Genomic DNA, 14,749 nt, shown 5'->3' with positions numbered 1-14,749 from the left:
TGTGGATTATATTTTAACAACATACAACTGGCTGGTGTGAAAGGAATTATTCTTTTAGTATTTTAATGGTGTGTAGCGCTTGTTCAGTTTTATGTTTTAGTCGTCTAAACCATTATTAACAGGTCAGGTGAGCGATCTGTTTCTGGAGCTGGTGCCAAAGTAACACCAGTTGTGTGTTCATTCAGGAACGTAGACTTTAAACTGACAGCCTTGAAATGTCCACTTTCACATTTAGCATCAGTAGAATGGGTGTAAAAGAGCGATATAGCATCTGTTTCTGAGAAATGCAGACGATTACGATGCACCTTACACCTCCAGTTATTTCTCATTTCCAGCAGGAGCTTCACTGGTGACCAGAGGTTTACGTGACCTTTTGCTGTCTTGCTCTGTGACCTCAGTAAAGACATGTGACTTATAAATCACAGGTTGTAAGCTAGTGAGCGTGCAGCGTCCCTCAGATCCACAGTTCGTGTTCCCGGGATTGTGACTCGCTGACGACGTTTGGTTTTAAAAAGCTGAGCAGACTAAAGTCCTCCCTGTGTGGAGTGGGTTCACCGGTGGGTGACATCGCAGTGACTAGTCCAATCCAGGGAGAGTTTCTGGCTTCAGGTTGCATTAGTCATTATTCGTAGTCCGTGGAGGAAACCTGGGGTCGGACCCCTTCATGTGGAGGCTGATGACATCCAGCAGCTTGTTCCCTCCATCTGTATTCCAGAGTTTGGTGTGATTGTCAGAGTTTGAGTGTGATTATTAGAAAGTGCTGTGTGTGTTGTTGAATGTGACTTAAAACACTCAAAGCAACAACACAAATATGTTTTAGGTGAGCAGAAAAGTGGAATACAAGGCCTTTATTATCAGTCCATATCAGCCCATTAACCATTTCATGTTGATTAGAGGAAACGCACAATCAGCCGACAACACCTGCCACCTTCTTCTTTTATCTTTCGGCCGCTCTCTTCATGGGTGGATCGTTACCTTCATCTCATCCTGTCCCTAGCATCCACGCCCCTCCTTTGAGCTCCTCCCCTGATCAGCCCTGTATAGTGATAATACACAACCCTGCATGTGTCTCTAAAACGAGGCGCGCTTCCAAAGGTAAAAACACATTCGTTAACCATGAAGTGAAGGATGGTCAGAGCTGAGGACGACTGACGTGACACCTTTAAACTTGACTAAATATATTCAGTAGTTTTAGTAAACAGGCTGCACAAACATGTTCCAATCATATATATGAAACATGCTGTGAGAAAAAAACTATCTAACCATTTACAGTCAGTCATGACATGTTTTAACATTATTGCTGTTAGGTCAGACAAACTGGCTGTCTGTCAGTATCTTCATATTCATAGCATATCATGTGATACTTAACGCACGATACGATATTATTGCATTTTTTAAAAATATTTTGCGATATTCAGATTCTGTACATAAAGTTAAACTTTATCAATATTCATTTTATCTAATATCAAAGTCTCACACTCAGTCTTTCTCTCATTTCAGTTTTATTGTTGACAAACTGAACGGTTTGTATTACAGTCTAGTCCAACTTAACTGAATGCAACCATCTGGTACAATTACAGCTATTCTGAACTATGCAATATGAAAACTATGCAGCCCCTTCATCAACTGAAGAATTTGAAAGTAAATTAAAACAAAATATAATTTTACATTAAATAAAAAAGTTTTAAACGTAATTAAAATAAAACATGTCTTAAATTAAAATAAGTAAACTGTCATGTTTATTGCTGCCAAAAAAACAGTTAAACACATTTGGACAGTGTCAGGATTCTTGCTCAGAAAAAGGATCAACGTGCTCTGAAGTCAGAGCACCAAAACCTTTTTGTAACAAAATATCGATTTCTGCTGTCGCTGTATCGATACATTATTAGCAAACAAAATATCACGATACTACACAGTATCGATTTTTCCCCCACCCCTAATGCATTTATAGTTCCTGTATCGAGTATTACTGGTTAAAAGTAATGAACTGTGTTACCCACACATGCGCCGAGAGAGCCTGAACCCTGTTCAGCTGGAACTGAAAGCTCATGTCAGGTTCGTTCACCCAAAGGTGAATTACAGCATCTGTTAAAGATACTTTCCACTCAGGACCCGAGACTTTTATTTTCATACATGTCCTGGTTGAACTGGATTGTTCGTCATACTAATCAAAGCTGAAATAAAGCTGCTTTTCCCAGCTGTGTTGTTGGACCTCTGATGAAGAAGCCTGTGTTAAAAAAGCTACCGGCCAATCAGATGCGAGTGTCTAAGGCACATAATAACCTCCCCCCATTATTGGTTGGCCACATGTTTCCTCACGTAGTTTTTTGCCATGAGCAGAATAACAGTGGTGTTTTTGTTTGTGTGTAGAATGCTGCCAGTCCATGGCTCCATAAGACTGCTGCTGCTGACAGTTTGGGAATGCTGAGCCACGTTCCTGTCCGGCCAGCCAGCGCCGATGCCCACCGCCCCCCCGTCAAGATCGCCCACACGAGCCCTCCGTTGTCAAAGACCAGCATGGATCTTCATAAAGAGTAAGCAGAAAGATCAGTGCTGTAGTTAAAGCTGCACCGTCGCTCTGTCACCAAACCCGCGTTAATACTGATGAAACCTGGAATCATTGTTTCTCTGCATTTCAGTGAAAACTGAAAATATGAACTTGTGAAAACAAAGAGCTGCTGATGTTTGATGGGTTACACCCTGCAACACCAGATGAATGACACAGACCGACAGTCCCACAGTAGCTGATTTGTGTTTCCCACCTGTGTTTGTGTCCTATGGAGGGAAAAGCTCAAAACGTTAGAGGAGGTGATGGCGAGGTAAATCAGGCTCAACAGGACAGATTATGGATGGTTGGATTAAGTGTTGACTTAAAAACACTTAATTAACATAAAGATCGTAGTTTGGCCACGTTGCCATTGTGACTTGTTGTTATTGAAGAGTGGAGAAAATCCACGCTGAGGAAAAGAACTACTTCCTGTCAAACCAGACGGTCTCGCAGGTCACGGTACTCTAAGGAGTCTTTAAGTTTCTTCATTCTCCGTACAACACAAATGTTTGTGTTTCACTTCTTACTGAACCTCACACATGAAATGAAAACGTGCACTGAGGGGAAGCAGGAAATTCTTTGGTGGCTTCAATATGCATTAAAAAGTTAACTACTGTGGGTAAAAAGAAGCACAAAATATAGGAGCCGCTGAATATTTGCTTTGGACATTTGAACTCCTCTTTACTTCAAAAGCTCCGTGTTCAGAGAGCTCTCACAGAGCAGACCTGAGGTGGCTCTGAGCTGCAGGGAATACCTCAGATGAAGTGGCACTAATGCCGTACTGAAGCTGTCATGAACCGTAGTTCAGCACACAAGCTGGACCCAGAAGCAGAGACACACGCCAGGGTGCACGCAAAAAACTTTATTTTAACTAAGGGTGTCCCGGAAGGGTCAAAGGAAAACACGCCAGGTAACTAGAGAACCAAGGGACCGGGAAATAACTCAGGAACGCCGTAATCGGGACTGTGGGAGGCTGCAACAGAAAGAGGAAGAGGCTTACTGGGGAACGGAGAAATAACAGCATACGTGGGTAGAGAATTAATCTTACGGTCCAGACGGGGCCGTGGGAACCGGAGGGAGGGCTGAGGGTCCGCGGGGAAACTCCAGGTGAATAGAGGAGACGAGTGCCGGTAGTGATCCAAAAACTCCAGGCGGGCAGGAGAGGGCTCCAAACACGCCGAGCTGTTACCTAAGCGCACAAGGAAAGGGTTAGCGTTTGTTCCAGCAAAAGAGAATTTCGCAACCACCTTCACGTGGAAGCATGTTACCGCTGAGAGGCGACTAACGGACTGGCGTGGAGCAGCTGGTAGAGCTGGGTTAAATGGTCCACCTGATCGCCTGGGATGGGATGCAGGTGTGGAGTCGACAGCCACACGCGTGGGCGTGGGCATCCCATCAGCTCCTTGGACACCAGCCGCGGACCATGACAGAAGCAGTCTACCCAGAATGCCATTCATTCAGCAGCTTGTAGCCGCCTTACACAACCAACATCACTGACTACCCAACACAAAACATGGCTGAGGTTAAACCATCCATCAGTTGTTTCTGAGTCATGAACACTGACCTGCACACACACAGTTAGATCTTTCCAGTAGGAGCAGTTGTTGAAAAAGATGGTAAAAGCTTGTTTCATGAAGTTGAATATCTGTCCTGTCCGTGTGCAGAGATGTGGATAAGAAAGGCTACGTGGATCCCATGAGGACAATGACACTGGCACAGCTGAAGCAGGAGCAGACAGACAGAAGTCGCACTCCAACAGGAAAAGACGTCCATCTGCACCGCCTTTACCTGGATCCCCACAGCAAGGCCCGTCTGACGAGTCCACAGGTACGTGGCTGCTCGCACACTCTCCTGATAAACACTCACTTTTAAAGCAGATGGAAGAAAGGCGGGTTGAGAGTAGCGGACACATTCAGGCATCAGAGTCGTATATTTGTCTGTCATGTGTAAATATTAAAGCACATGGGCCATATCAGCGCGCTACCCTGTTGTTATCACTTTGTTAAGAAGCAAAGCTGATGCTGCACAGACACTTTCAGCTAAGCTTACATGTCAAATGCCTTTGCAGACATTTATTTTCCACTTGATTAAAGTCTATGGATCGTCTGGCCCTTGCTTCCCGTTTCTCAGTGTAGCCCTCATTTAAACTGACTGTGATGGCCGTGGTCTCTGTTTTAGTGACAAATGTAGGAGAAAGTGTGAGAAGCGTTTCTTGCAGCGTTTCTGTTTTCTTCTCAGGAGGCGCTCCAGGCAGCAGACCGCGCCTGCAAATACAAAGAGGAAAACCGTCAAATCCTGAAGGAGAGCATTGAGGTCGCTCCCTTCACGGCTAAAATACAGCGCTCCGTCGACCCTGCGATGGACAGGGACAGAGAGAGAAGCAGAGATTCGAGCTTTTGTGTTCGGATGCCGGGTCTTCCCTCGCCAAGCCCCAAGACTAGCCACGCCCTCACTCATACCATGCAGTCAGAAAAGAGCAACTATTACACCACGCTGTCTAACAGTGTGGTGAATGAGCCTCCCAGACTCTACCCCTCCAAAGATGTCGGTCCTTACTATGACAAAGTGTCGATGGGGGCCCCGGGGGTCGTGGCCGGTGTTGGGGCCGCCGTGCAGAGCCCAGGAGCTCTGTCGATGAGCAGCTACCACACCAGCTCCAAAAACTCCCTCTCCAAGCCCCCTCCTCTCATCAAGCACCAGCCGGAGGGAGGAGAAGGTTTAGCGGGGAAAATCACGGAGCAGCTCAGTCAGCAGGTGACCCTCGTTCAGCCGCAGCATCAGCTCCACGCAGGCGTAGACAGGATAGACCGTCGCAGCCCTGCTATTTCTCCTCCTTCCTCCACGTTGTCCTCTTCATCTTCAGCCTCTAACCAACACCATCACCATCATCACCTGCAGCAGCAGCAACAGCTCAGGGCAATGCCATCTCTCCACCGAGCACCTGTCTTCCATCCACCCACACAGCACGCGCTGGAACGCAAAGAGGCTGCAGAGAGGGAAAGAGCCGCGCACGGTGGACGCCTCTCTCCTCCAACCCTCACTCCCATTCAGCCAGTAACTGGTAGCAAAACATCAGCAGAGCAGCAGAAGCCCCCCACGTTGCTGCCAGAGCTCAGGGACATCAAAGGTCACGGGACTGCTGCTGCCATCACCTTTGTGGCGGCTCCATCCGCAGATGGGTGCAAAGGCAGAGACTTGATCGAGGAACGAGGAGGGGTGTGCTCTGGAGATAAGGGGTTCTCTAAAAATAAGCCCCAGTCGGCAATGGCATCGGTCATTGTGCGATCGTCTATAAAGTACGACAGTCCCGTTGGTGCTAAGAAATCTGGTGCTCTTATCCACAAAGAGCTCCCCCAGGGGAGGTTCTACACATCGAAGTTTCAGGACGAATGTCCACGAGAACCTGCAGCAGGTAGGGTCATCCAGCCTAACTTGAACCTGGAGGGTTATAAAAAGACTCCTGTGCCAGGTGTGTCAGGACCTGTGGGAGCCGGTGCTACAAACTCTGTGTGCAGGACTGCCATTTTAGTCTCCTCAGCTTTTGGCTCTCAGAGTAAAACCAGGAGCGCTACTCCTGAGCCAGTTTACTCGGCTCGATGTGACTTTGCAGCGCTCAAACCTGGCACTGGGGGTCGGGTGCTCTGCCATATAAGACCAGAGACGGAAAAGGAGCTCCAGGAGGGCTTTGGCTCACACGCATCTCCAGGCGTCTCTCTGAATCCTGCGAGTGTAGCAGGAGCACCCCGCCCCAGCCCAAGCCTTACCCCAACACCTAGCTCAATCTCTGGCTCGAGTCAGCCTTACGCCTCTTCGTTTATCCACCTCAAGAAGCACAAAGCTGCTTTAGCTGCGGCACAGTCCAGAAGCAACCTTTCTACTCCTCCCTCGTCAGTCACAGCTGAAAATTCTTCCTTAACTGTGGATTCCACTGAGAAAACCCCCATTTCCAGCTCCCCGCCTCCACCTGCTACTAGTCAGGCCTCCTCGGTCTCGTTTGACAGCAGCAGCAATAGCTCAGCGAGCAGGAGTACCACACCAGGCAAGTCAAGTCCCCTGCTTAATGGCCAGTCCCTGGGATCAGCCTTACCGAGCTCTGCGCAGCCCAACAACTACCACAAGCTGAAGAAAGCCTGGTTAACCCGGCACTCCGAGGAGGACAGGAACACCGCTACCACTACAAGCTCCAGTATGAAAGTGGAGAAAAGTCCGAGCACCACTACCACAAGCAACACAGCAGCCATGTCAGAAATGATCAAGCCCTGTACCGTCAATCTCAGCGCCTCCACCTCCAACGAGGTCGAGATGAGCAAAGACATTGGAAGCAAAGGTGACAGAGACAGACAGCCTGAGGACAAGTTGGCCGGAGCTCCAGGAGGCGGGGAGGAGAGAAAAGTGGGGTCAAGGAGGGTGAACAAACGCACATACGAGTCTGGTTCGGAGAGCGGGGGAGATGATTCTGACACCAGCGAGAGCAAGATGGAGGGCCGAGCCAAGCGTCAGCCTAAACCGACCTACAAGAAGAAGCAGAACGACATGGCCAAGAAGAAAGGAGACAACGACAGAGAGGAAGACGACGTGAAGCCCAACGGCATCTTCAGATCAGCCCGAGAGAAGACTAAACTCAAACTGGCCAGCAGCAGTAAGTCCTCGCTCGTGTCTCGCTGTAGGTTTGTGTCACTGCTGTTAGGGAGCATGCAACAGTGTTTTTGTCACAGCAGTGCAACTGGGAGCTGTGGGGGTAACATTTACACAATGAATCAGTGTTAGCCAGAGTCTCTCACGTGTTCTCAGGAAGCTCGAAGGAACAAAACTGTGTAACAGATCAATGAATCCTCCTCCTGAACATAACACGGGCTATATTTGCAAAATGAGCAGCTGCGATCATAAACTCAGGGAGTAGTTTCGCCGTGCTCATACTCACGCACACTCTAAAGAGTCTGAATATTCTTTCTGAGCACAGCTTTAGTATTTCTGCATGGCTTCACTTTCCAGAAGCATCATCGTGCATGTTATACAGAGTCCAGGTGAAGGTGTTGTTTGATGTAACAATTACATTTATAAATGAGTATAGGTGTCTGACACAGCCTGCAGCTCAGCCTGGCAGGTGCAGTAAGGTTTCCTTCATTATGAGCTTCTGCCTCTTTTCTGTTATTATTCTTTTGTAAGTATATTTAAACTTTCGTGGCACTGCAGGGACTGCTCTTAATTCTGTTGTTACAGTGACAGTGAAGATATTCTGATACACAGGAGTGACAGTTATGACCTCCCAGCTTTAGCTTCATTATCACATAAAAGGTTGTTTGTGTAGATGCTAAACAGCATGTGTGGCATGAAGCACCCATGTGACTGCTGGTCTCATATGTTCTATCAGAGGATATAATATTCATTCTGCTTGGATGCTTTTCTTAATCAAATGTTATTTATTGAAGTCACATTACTCAGAGTGATTTCTGTAACTTCAGATGAGAGAAAATGTGGCAAAGACGTGAGCGCGTCTCCATCTACGCCCTGCTTATAAAGAAAATCTCCTCTTTTATCTGATGTATTTTCTGTGTTTCTCTTGACGAGCAACTCTATGTTAATATTTAAAAATGAAGCGTAGTCACAGTTAATGATTATGATGTTATGCATGTTAGATGGGATCCCTCGCTCTGTGCTCAAGGACTGGAGGAAAGTGAAGAAGCTGAAGCAGACGGGAGAGTCCTTCCTGCAGGATGATTCATGTTCAGAAATTGGCCCCAACCTGCAGAAGTGTAGGGAGTGCAGGGTGGTCCGCAGCAAGAAAGGGGAGGAGCCCGCTCACTCCCCCGTCTTCTGTCGTTTCTACTATTTCAGACGGTAAAGCACTCACTCTATGAACTCTCCTGCTTTATCTGTGCACTGGCTCCTTCGTAGAGTGCCACACCTGCTGAGATTTACCTGAAATGATCCGTCCAGGTCATATTGATGTTGTTGTTTCCTCTGTGGTAATAAAGTCTTTGTTTGAAGCAGGCTGCCTGGGTGTTAGACAGTTTCACCCATCCTGGCTAACACGAGTCAGACTATTGAACTTTGTGTGTAACAAGTTAACAGTTGTTTGTGACATCAGGCCTCTTTCGTGCTTCTGTTTGAGAGTAAAAGCTGCTTTAGTGCGTGTGTCTGTTTCTGCAGTCTGGCACTTTAATGCTGGATTCAGAGTAACGTCATGTTTAAAACTACATGCGCTTTAAAAACATGTCACACTTTTGGTTTTTTCTCAGCTATTTGATTAAGACTGTAAGGACAAAATAAGCAACATTTGTTTTTTTGTCACCAAAAACACGTCCGAAACCAAAATACAGTCACGCACAACCTTGTTTGAACATTTTTATAGTAGATGCGCTTCTTTCATCAGCTTCCTCTTTGGACAGCCAGCCTACACGTGTGCACCACCTTACTGAGATAGCCTTCATGTTTCTTCTCATCTAGGCTTTCCTACAGCAAGAATGGCGTCATCCGGATGGATGGCTTCTCCACTCCAGACCAGTTTGACGATGAGGCCCTCAGCCTGTGGGTCCCGGGGCCGATGGAGCAGAGCCACCTGGACCAAAGCACAGCCAAGTACATCCTGAGCTTCATAGGAGACAAGTTCTGTCAGATGGTAGCAACAGAGAATACTGCATCCAGCTGGATTAAGAAGGATGGTAAGTTTTCTCAAAAATAGTGTCAGAGGTCTTAGCGTGTTTTCCTCTGAACCTTTATCGTGTGTTTCAGCCAAGCTGGCGTGGAAGCGAGCAGTGAGAGGGGTGAGGGAGATGTGTGACGCATGTGAAGCCACACTTTTCAACATCCACTGGGTCTGTCAGAAATGTGGCTTTGTCGTCTGCCTAGACTGCTACAAGGCCAAGGAGAGAAAGAGCTCCAAAGGTCAGTGTGGCTATTTGGACAGTTCACCAAAAGTCAGAAGCGGTTGAACCGGAGTCTTTTTCAGCAACATGCGCGTGTATGTAACCTTTCTCTCCACTGTGTCTGAGTGTGTTCACTGCGGGACTTTTTTCTCTCTATGATCAGATAAAGAGCTGTATGGATGGCTAAAGTGTGTTAAAGGCCAAGCCCACGACCACAAACACCTCATGCCCACCCAGATCATCCCTGGCTCAGGTACAGTCCATCCTAGCTCTTTGTGTTGCTATTTCCCTGAACAACAGCTGGTGTGTAGTTTTATGACTGAATGATACTTTGCAGCACAATTATTTAATATTGTGTGTTTGATTTTGATGTTTCAGTGCTGACAGACTTGGTGACGTCCATGCACGCCCTGAGAGAAAAACACAACATAAGCTCTCACTGTCCCTGTGCCAGCAAACAGAACCTTCTCACCAAACTGCCTGCCACCAACGGAGTCTCACAGGTACCACACCCTCTTCCAGTCAATGACATCCTGACTCACTGTCAAGACTTTCTGAAGAGGTGCTGAATTTAAAATGTGCAGAGTTCAGGTCAGAAAAACCTGTTAGCTGTGCTTTTGTGGCAGGTCGCTCACTGCTGAAAAGCAGCATAGTGCGATGCTGCCTGTGATTGTTAGTGGTGGTAATGTAGAGTGAGATGGGTGCATGGCCCAACACGCTGAGAGTTAGCTGAAATGATCATGACATGTATGTTGTTCAGTATCACAGGACCCCGGGCTTTGGATTTCTTCAGGTTTGTAGTCACATTTCGATATAGAGATAAAGGCCTGTGTGTTTGCTCAGCAGTGCGTACACACTGCAGATCTACTTCCTCTGACATTGGATTTGTGTTACATTGAAAACGCTTGTTCTCTGCCTCTGACTCATTTCATTAATTTCCATGATACAGAGCAGAACATGTAATTCCACAGGATGGTGCAGCAAGTCAGTCTGGCCTTGACTGCAACACAAAATGATGAATCGCAGATGGTTTATTTATACAACAGCAGGCGCCTCAAGGTGCTTTATACTGTAAGGTCGACCCTACAATAATACATACAGAGAAAAACCCAACAATCATATGACCCCCTATGAGCAGCACTTTGGCGACAGTGGGAAGGAAAAACTCCCTTTTAACAGGAAGAAACCTCCAGCAGGACCAGGCTCAGGGAGGGGCGGGGCCATCTGCTGTGATTGGTTGGGGTGAGAGAAGGAAGACGGGATACAGACATGCGCTGGAATGATAGCTCATAAGACAGATATGTTAAGTGGGACCACTGGAACATGAGTGCTGTCACCAGTAAACCACATTTGCAAAGAAAAGAAAAGATAAAATGGGATCAAGAGAAAAGAATAGCTTTCACCAGTGGGCATGACTCGTAAAGCAAAACAATAGATGATAGATATCGATCGGGCCATTCACAGCTGTAAGCACTGACCGTGTAACGTCATTGACAACGTTTTCTAAGTGATAGGTAGGGTGGGGGCAGTCTTTTATGACATTGTTATGATGCTACCTTTGTGGCACAGACTAGATCAACATGTGTGGGTCGCTGTGGTCCACTGCTGAGTGAGAGACACAGGACCTGCAGCCGACACCAGCCACATCATGGTTAATAGCTTTTACATACAGAAATGGCATCATCGGTCCATCAGTTCCTGCACTAGAGTTAATCATAGACTGTGGTTTAGTAGTAAGTGAACCGAAAACAGGTGCTATTATCTGGGCTCTTCTATCTAATGAATGGTGGACTTTAAGCAGGCTTAACAGTAGTTTTCTAACAGCTTTGTGGTTGAACTAATAATACAGTAGCTGTGTGTGGTGATCATAGCTATCTATCAACCTGTAACCCAGGGGATATCAATACTGTGGACAGGCATTTTGCTTGGTCACTGTTTAAATAAAGTTTATTCTTCCTCTGACATGAAGGCTTTGTGATTTCATGCAGTTAAGTGAGTTCATCCAACTGTTCCTTCTGTCCAGGTTCTGCAGAATGTTCTGAATCACAGCAACAAGCTGTCCCTGGTGAAAGCTGAGCCAGGCTCTCTGCAGACCTCTGACCTAGGAGGAGTTAAGTCAGAAACTAACGGAGGAGGTGGTGGAGGAACCAGTCCAGGTAACGACGGTGCAAATGCTCCCATCACCCCGCCAGAGTCCCAGTCGCCTCTGCACTTCCTGGCAGACTTGGCAGAGCGGAAATCCAGGGAGGAAAAGAAAGGTGAGAGGAACAGAAGCCACAAATTATTATTAATAATCCGTCCACACCATTAACTCTTTAAGTTTAAATGTTTCGCTGAATGTGTAGTTTGGCTCCGTCCTCTTTTTGTAACAGAAAACAAAGAGTCGGTGGTGCTGGGTAAATCTGTGAAGGAGGACAAAGAAGGGGACAGCCTGGAAGTCCTGCAGCAGTGCAAAACCCCCTCACTGGGTAACAGTACAGAGCAGGGCTCCACACTCAGAGATCTCCTCACCAGCACAGCAGGGAAGCTGAAGCTGGGCTCCACTGACGCAGGAATTGCCTTTGCACCGGTCTACTCCGCTGCTTCACAGGTACACAGAGTCTGCTGTGTTCAGTGTTTAAATATGATTCATACAGGTATAGCCACTTAAAATGGCCTAAACAGCAGATATGGCGATGTCTTGTGTAGCCACCAGGGGGAGCTGTGTGGAGGCACATGCATTTATGTAGCTTGTAAAGTGTACAGGCATTCTGTAATTATACCAGAATCATAACATTGAGCCTAAATACTGATACAGACATCTGTGTGTAGCAGATCAAATACAGATTGTGCAAACTGAACAAGCAGGATAGGAGACAGGAAGTGATGCGTGCACTCTGATTATTGGTGACTTCTGATAATGAAAGCATAAAGTGATTATTTAACTGCACTGCTAATGTTCTTGCATAAAATGCAGAAACTAAATGTGAATCATTCATTTCTGGATCCTGAATGCAGCAAGTTTTTTTCTGCACATCTCTGATAAATCGCTGCAATAATTTTAAGGCCAATATTTTTCAGGGACAGATAAGAGCCCAGACTATCATTAGGTCAGTGACAAATATGCTCTCCATGCCTGGCAGTGGTTCTGAGCACTCGTACACAGCCCTCTTTGCAGGAAGTATTTACAGAACACTGTTATAAAAATCATTTTCCCAAACTTTATGACATTTTTAAAATTAGGCCTGTATAGATCCTCAGTCATCCAGGTCATGGTAGTCTGAGGAGCTTGGAGCAAAAAGTGACTGGACTGGAAGTTTCAGCCGAGAAGCTTCTTTAGTTCTAATCGGTTCTCTGACAGCGGTTTCACCCCAGACCTCTGCTGATAGTGACCCATGACTTTCACGTCGTGGTTCATTGGATGAGCCACATGATCAACAGTCGGTCAGCCACCCTCTGAAGAGAGGGCTCCCACTAGGACCTAAATACCCCGGAACTCTCCACCATTTGGTCTTAGAACTGAAGAAGCTTCCTGGATCAGAGATGAGACGCCTTCAAGAAACTTAAAGAAGTCAGTTCTCTTTTCTTTTCAAGCTCCTTCTTTCAGGAACTGAATCAGAGAAAGACCAACCTTCAAACTCTCTTATAGAAAGTTACAGTGACAGTCTCCCCTCGCTTAGTCACAATATAGACAAATGATGGGTGGCTCAAGACTTTTGCACAGTTTAAAGAAATTTAAAGGATACATTAAGTTGTAACCCAAAAAACAAATGCAGGACATGCTCACAATTCAAACAGGAGTCTGAACAAGTAACAAAGCAGCAAACGGTAGGATAACTGATCACCTCCACTTCTGTTTTTGGATGTAAGAGGATGTTTGTGTGCAATCATTTATTTTTTTTTTATTTAAGCTGCACCTATTCTTTTAGATTTTTGCTCCAAGGAGCCAGACTTTTGTGTAATTGTCTAAAGCGGCCTCGAGCCATAGTTCTCCCGTCTTTCTGAAACTCTTTAAAGTTTATCTTTGGACATGGGCTGCTTTTTCAGTCCAGTCCTACCCGACCACTTCCCATGTCCCAGCATAATGTAAAGAAAGGAAAAAGAAACAGAAGCCACAGGTTTTTATTTCCTGTAATATGTGTGATCCTCTTTCCTTTTTCTGTAGACTGGGAAGGGTGGGCGGAGCATGCCCAATATCCTTGATGACATCATTGCTTCGGTTGTAGAGAATAAAATCCCCGCCAGCCGCCAGAACATCACCACTAAGTTGTCAGCGAAGCAAGAGCCCATCACCCTAAGTATCAACAATAACGCCCCAGCTGAGGAAGCCAAAGCAGAGAAGAAGAAGTCAGCACCTGTTACTGCAGCAGAAGCGGAGGACTCGAGCAGTCAGCATCCAGACATCCCTCACTGCTGGCTGAACAACAGACGGCTACTGTGGCTCAGAGATCACCGCAACCAGAACAACTGGAAGCTCTTCAGAGAGTGTTGGAAGCTCGGACAGGTGCACATCCGTGTACAGCAAGTCGGTTTAGCAGTGCTCCACTAAGCTTCATCACCCTGGTGTTGAGATGCATTGTGTGTCTTGTGTGTTTGTGTAGCCTGTGCTGGTGTCTGGGATCCATAAGCGACTGAATGCCAGTCTGTGGAAGGCCGACTCCTTCAACCAGGAGTTTGCAGACCATCAGGGAGACCTCCTGAACTGCAAAGACCAGGTGCTGTCCAACTCTGGGATCAAGGAGTTCTGGGATGGATTTGAAGACATCACCAGTAAGTTCATCTGCATTTAGTCTTGTGAGCATTACTATGGTAAACCATCAGTGACCGAGTCTGACTGGATCCTTTGCAACTGTTCAGAGCGACCAAAGTCCAAAGATGGCGAGCCCATGGTTTACCGACTGATGGACTGGCCATCTGGAGAAGAGTTTATGGCCCTCATGCCTTCAAGGTACACAGCACCGGTGTTGATCCTCAGACTGCTTTTAAAAACAGGTCTGAAGGTACGTAAATGACTCAGTAGTGACGACGAAGCCGTCTAAATACAAGTATTCATTGCAGATATGATGACTTGATGAAGAACCTGCCTCTGCCAGAGTACTCTGATCCAGAAGGGAACCTCAACCTGGCTTCTCACCTGCCTTCATTCTTTGTCAGGCCAGATCTGGGGCCAAGACTCTGTTGTGCCTATGGTAAGAGGAGCCGTCAGTTTATATCTAGCAGTGCCAGATTCTGCTCATCAGAATCAACTTTCTGGGGCTCATCGTGACATTGATTTCTTTGTTCCTACAAAGAAACTTGAAAATGATGCTGAGTGTGTCAAGGTTGCCTCCACGTTCCCAGTTGGAGTCGAGGTTTC

At 46.5% G+C, this 14,749-nt stretch overlaps 1 protein-coding gene across 3 annotated transcripts in view; it reads left to right on the top strand.

Annotated features, from left to right (window-relative positions):
* jmjd1cb (jumonji domain containing 1Cb) overlaps nucleotides 1–14,749 on the top strand; it is a 67,353-nt gene that overhangs the window by 46,937 nt on the left and 5,667 nt on the right. For all 3 annotated transcript variants that reach the window (XM_085465333.1, XM_085465332.1, XM_085465331.1), the window contains 14 exons: nucleotides 2,371–2,534; nucleotides 4,213–4,375; nucleotides 4,787–7,187; nucleotides 8,185–8,386; nucleotides 8,996–9,210; nucleotides 9,281–9,433; nucleotides 9,578–9,667; nucleotides 9,793–9,917; nucleotides 11,438–11,672; nucleotides 11,787–12,004; nucleotides 13,559–13,897; nucleotides 13,995–14,163; nucleotides 14,251–14,341; nucleotides 14,452–14,582. In XM_085465333.1, the coding sequence (XP_085321459.1) occupies nucleotides 2,371–2,534; nucleotides 4,213–4,375; nucleotides 4,787–7,187; nucleotides 8,185–8,386; nucleotides 8,996–9,210; nucleotides 9,281–9,433; nucleotides 9,578–9,667; nucleotides 9,793–9,917; nucleotides 11,438–11,672; nucleotides 11,787–12,004; nucleotides 13,559–13,897; nucleotides 13,995–14,163; nucleotides 14,251–14,341; nucleotides 14,452–14,582 (4,696 nt within the window). The remainder of the gene's footprint in view (nucleotides 1–2,370; nucleotides 2,535–4,212; nucleotides 4,376–4,786; nucleotides 7,188–8,184; nucleotides 8,387–8,995; nucleotides 9,211–9,280; nucleotides 9,434–9,577; nucleotides 9,668–9,792; nucleotides 9,918–11,437; nucleotides 11,673–11,786; nucleotides 12,005–13,558; nucleotides 13,898–13,994; nucleotides 14,164–14,250; nucleotides 14,342–14,451; nucleotides 14,583–14,749) is intronic.

Source organism: Copadichromis virginalis, linkage group LG8, assembly GCF_057382275.1.
Source record: "Copadichromis virginalis isolate Kocher_CV1m ecotype Utaka linkage group LG8, C_Virginalis_male_GT1.1, whole genome shotgun sequence".
NCBI classification, from domain to species: Eukaryota; Metazoa; Chordata; class Actinopteri; order Cichliformes; family Cichlidae; genus Copadichromis; species Copadichromis virginalis.
This window is presented reverse-complemented; position numbering and strand designations above follow the sequence as displayed.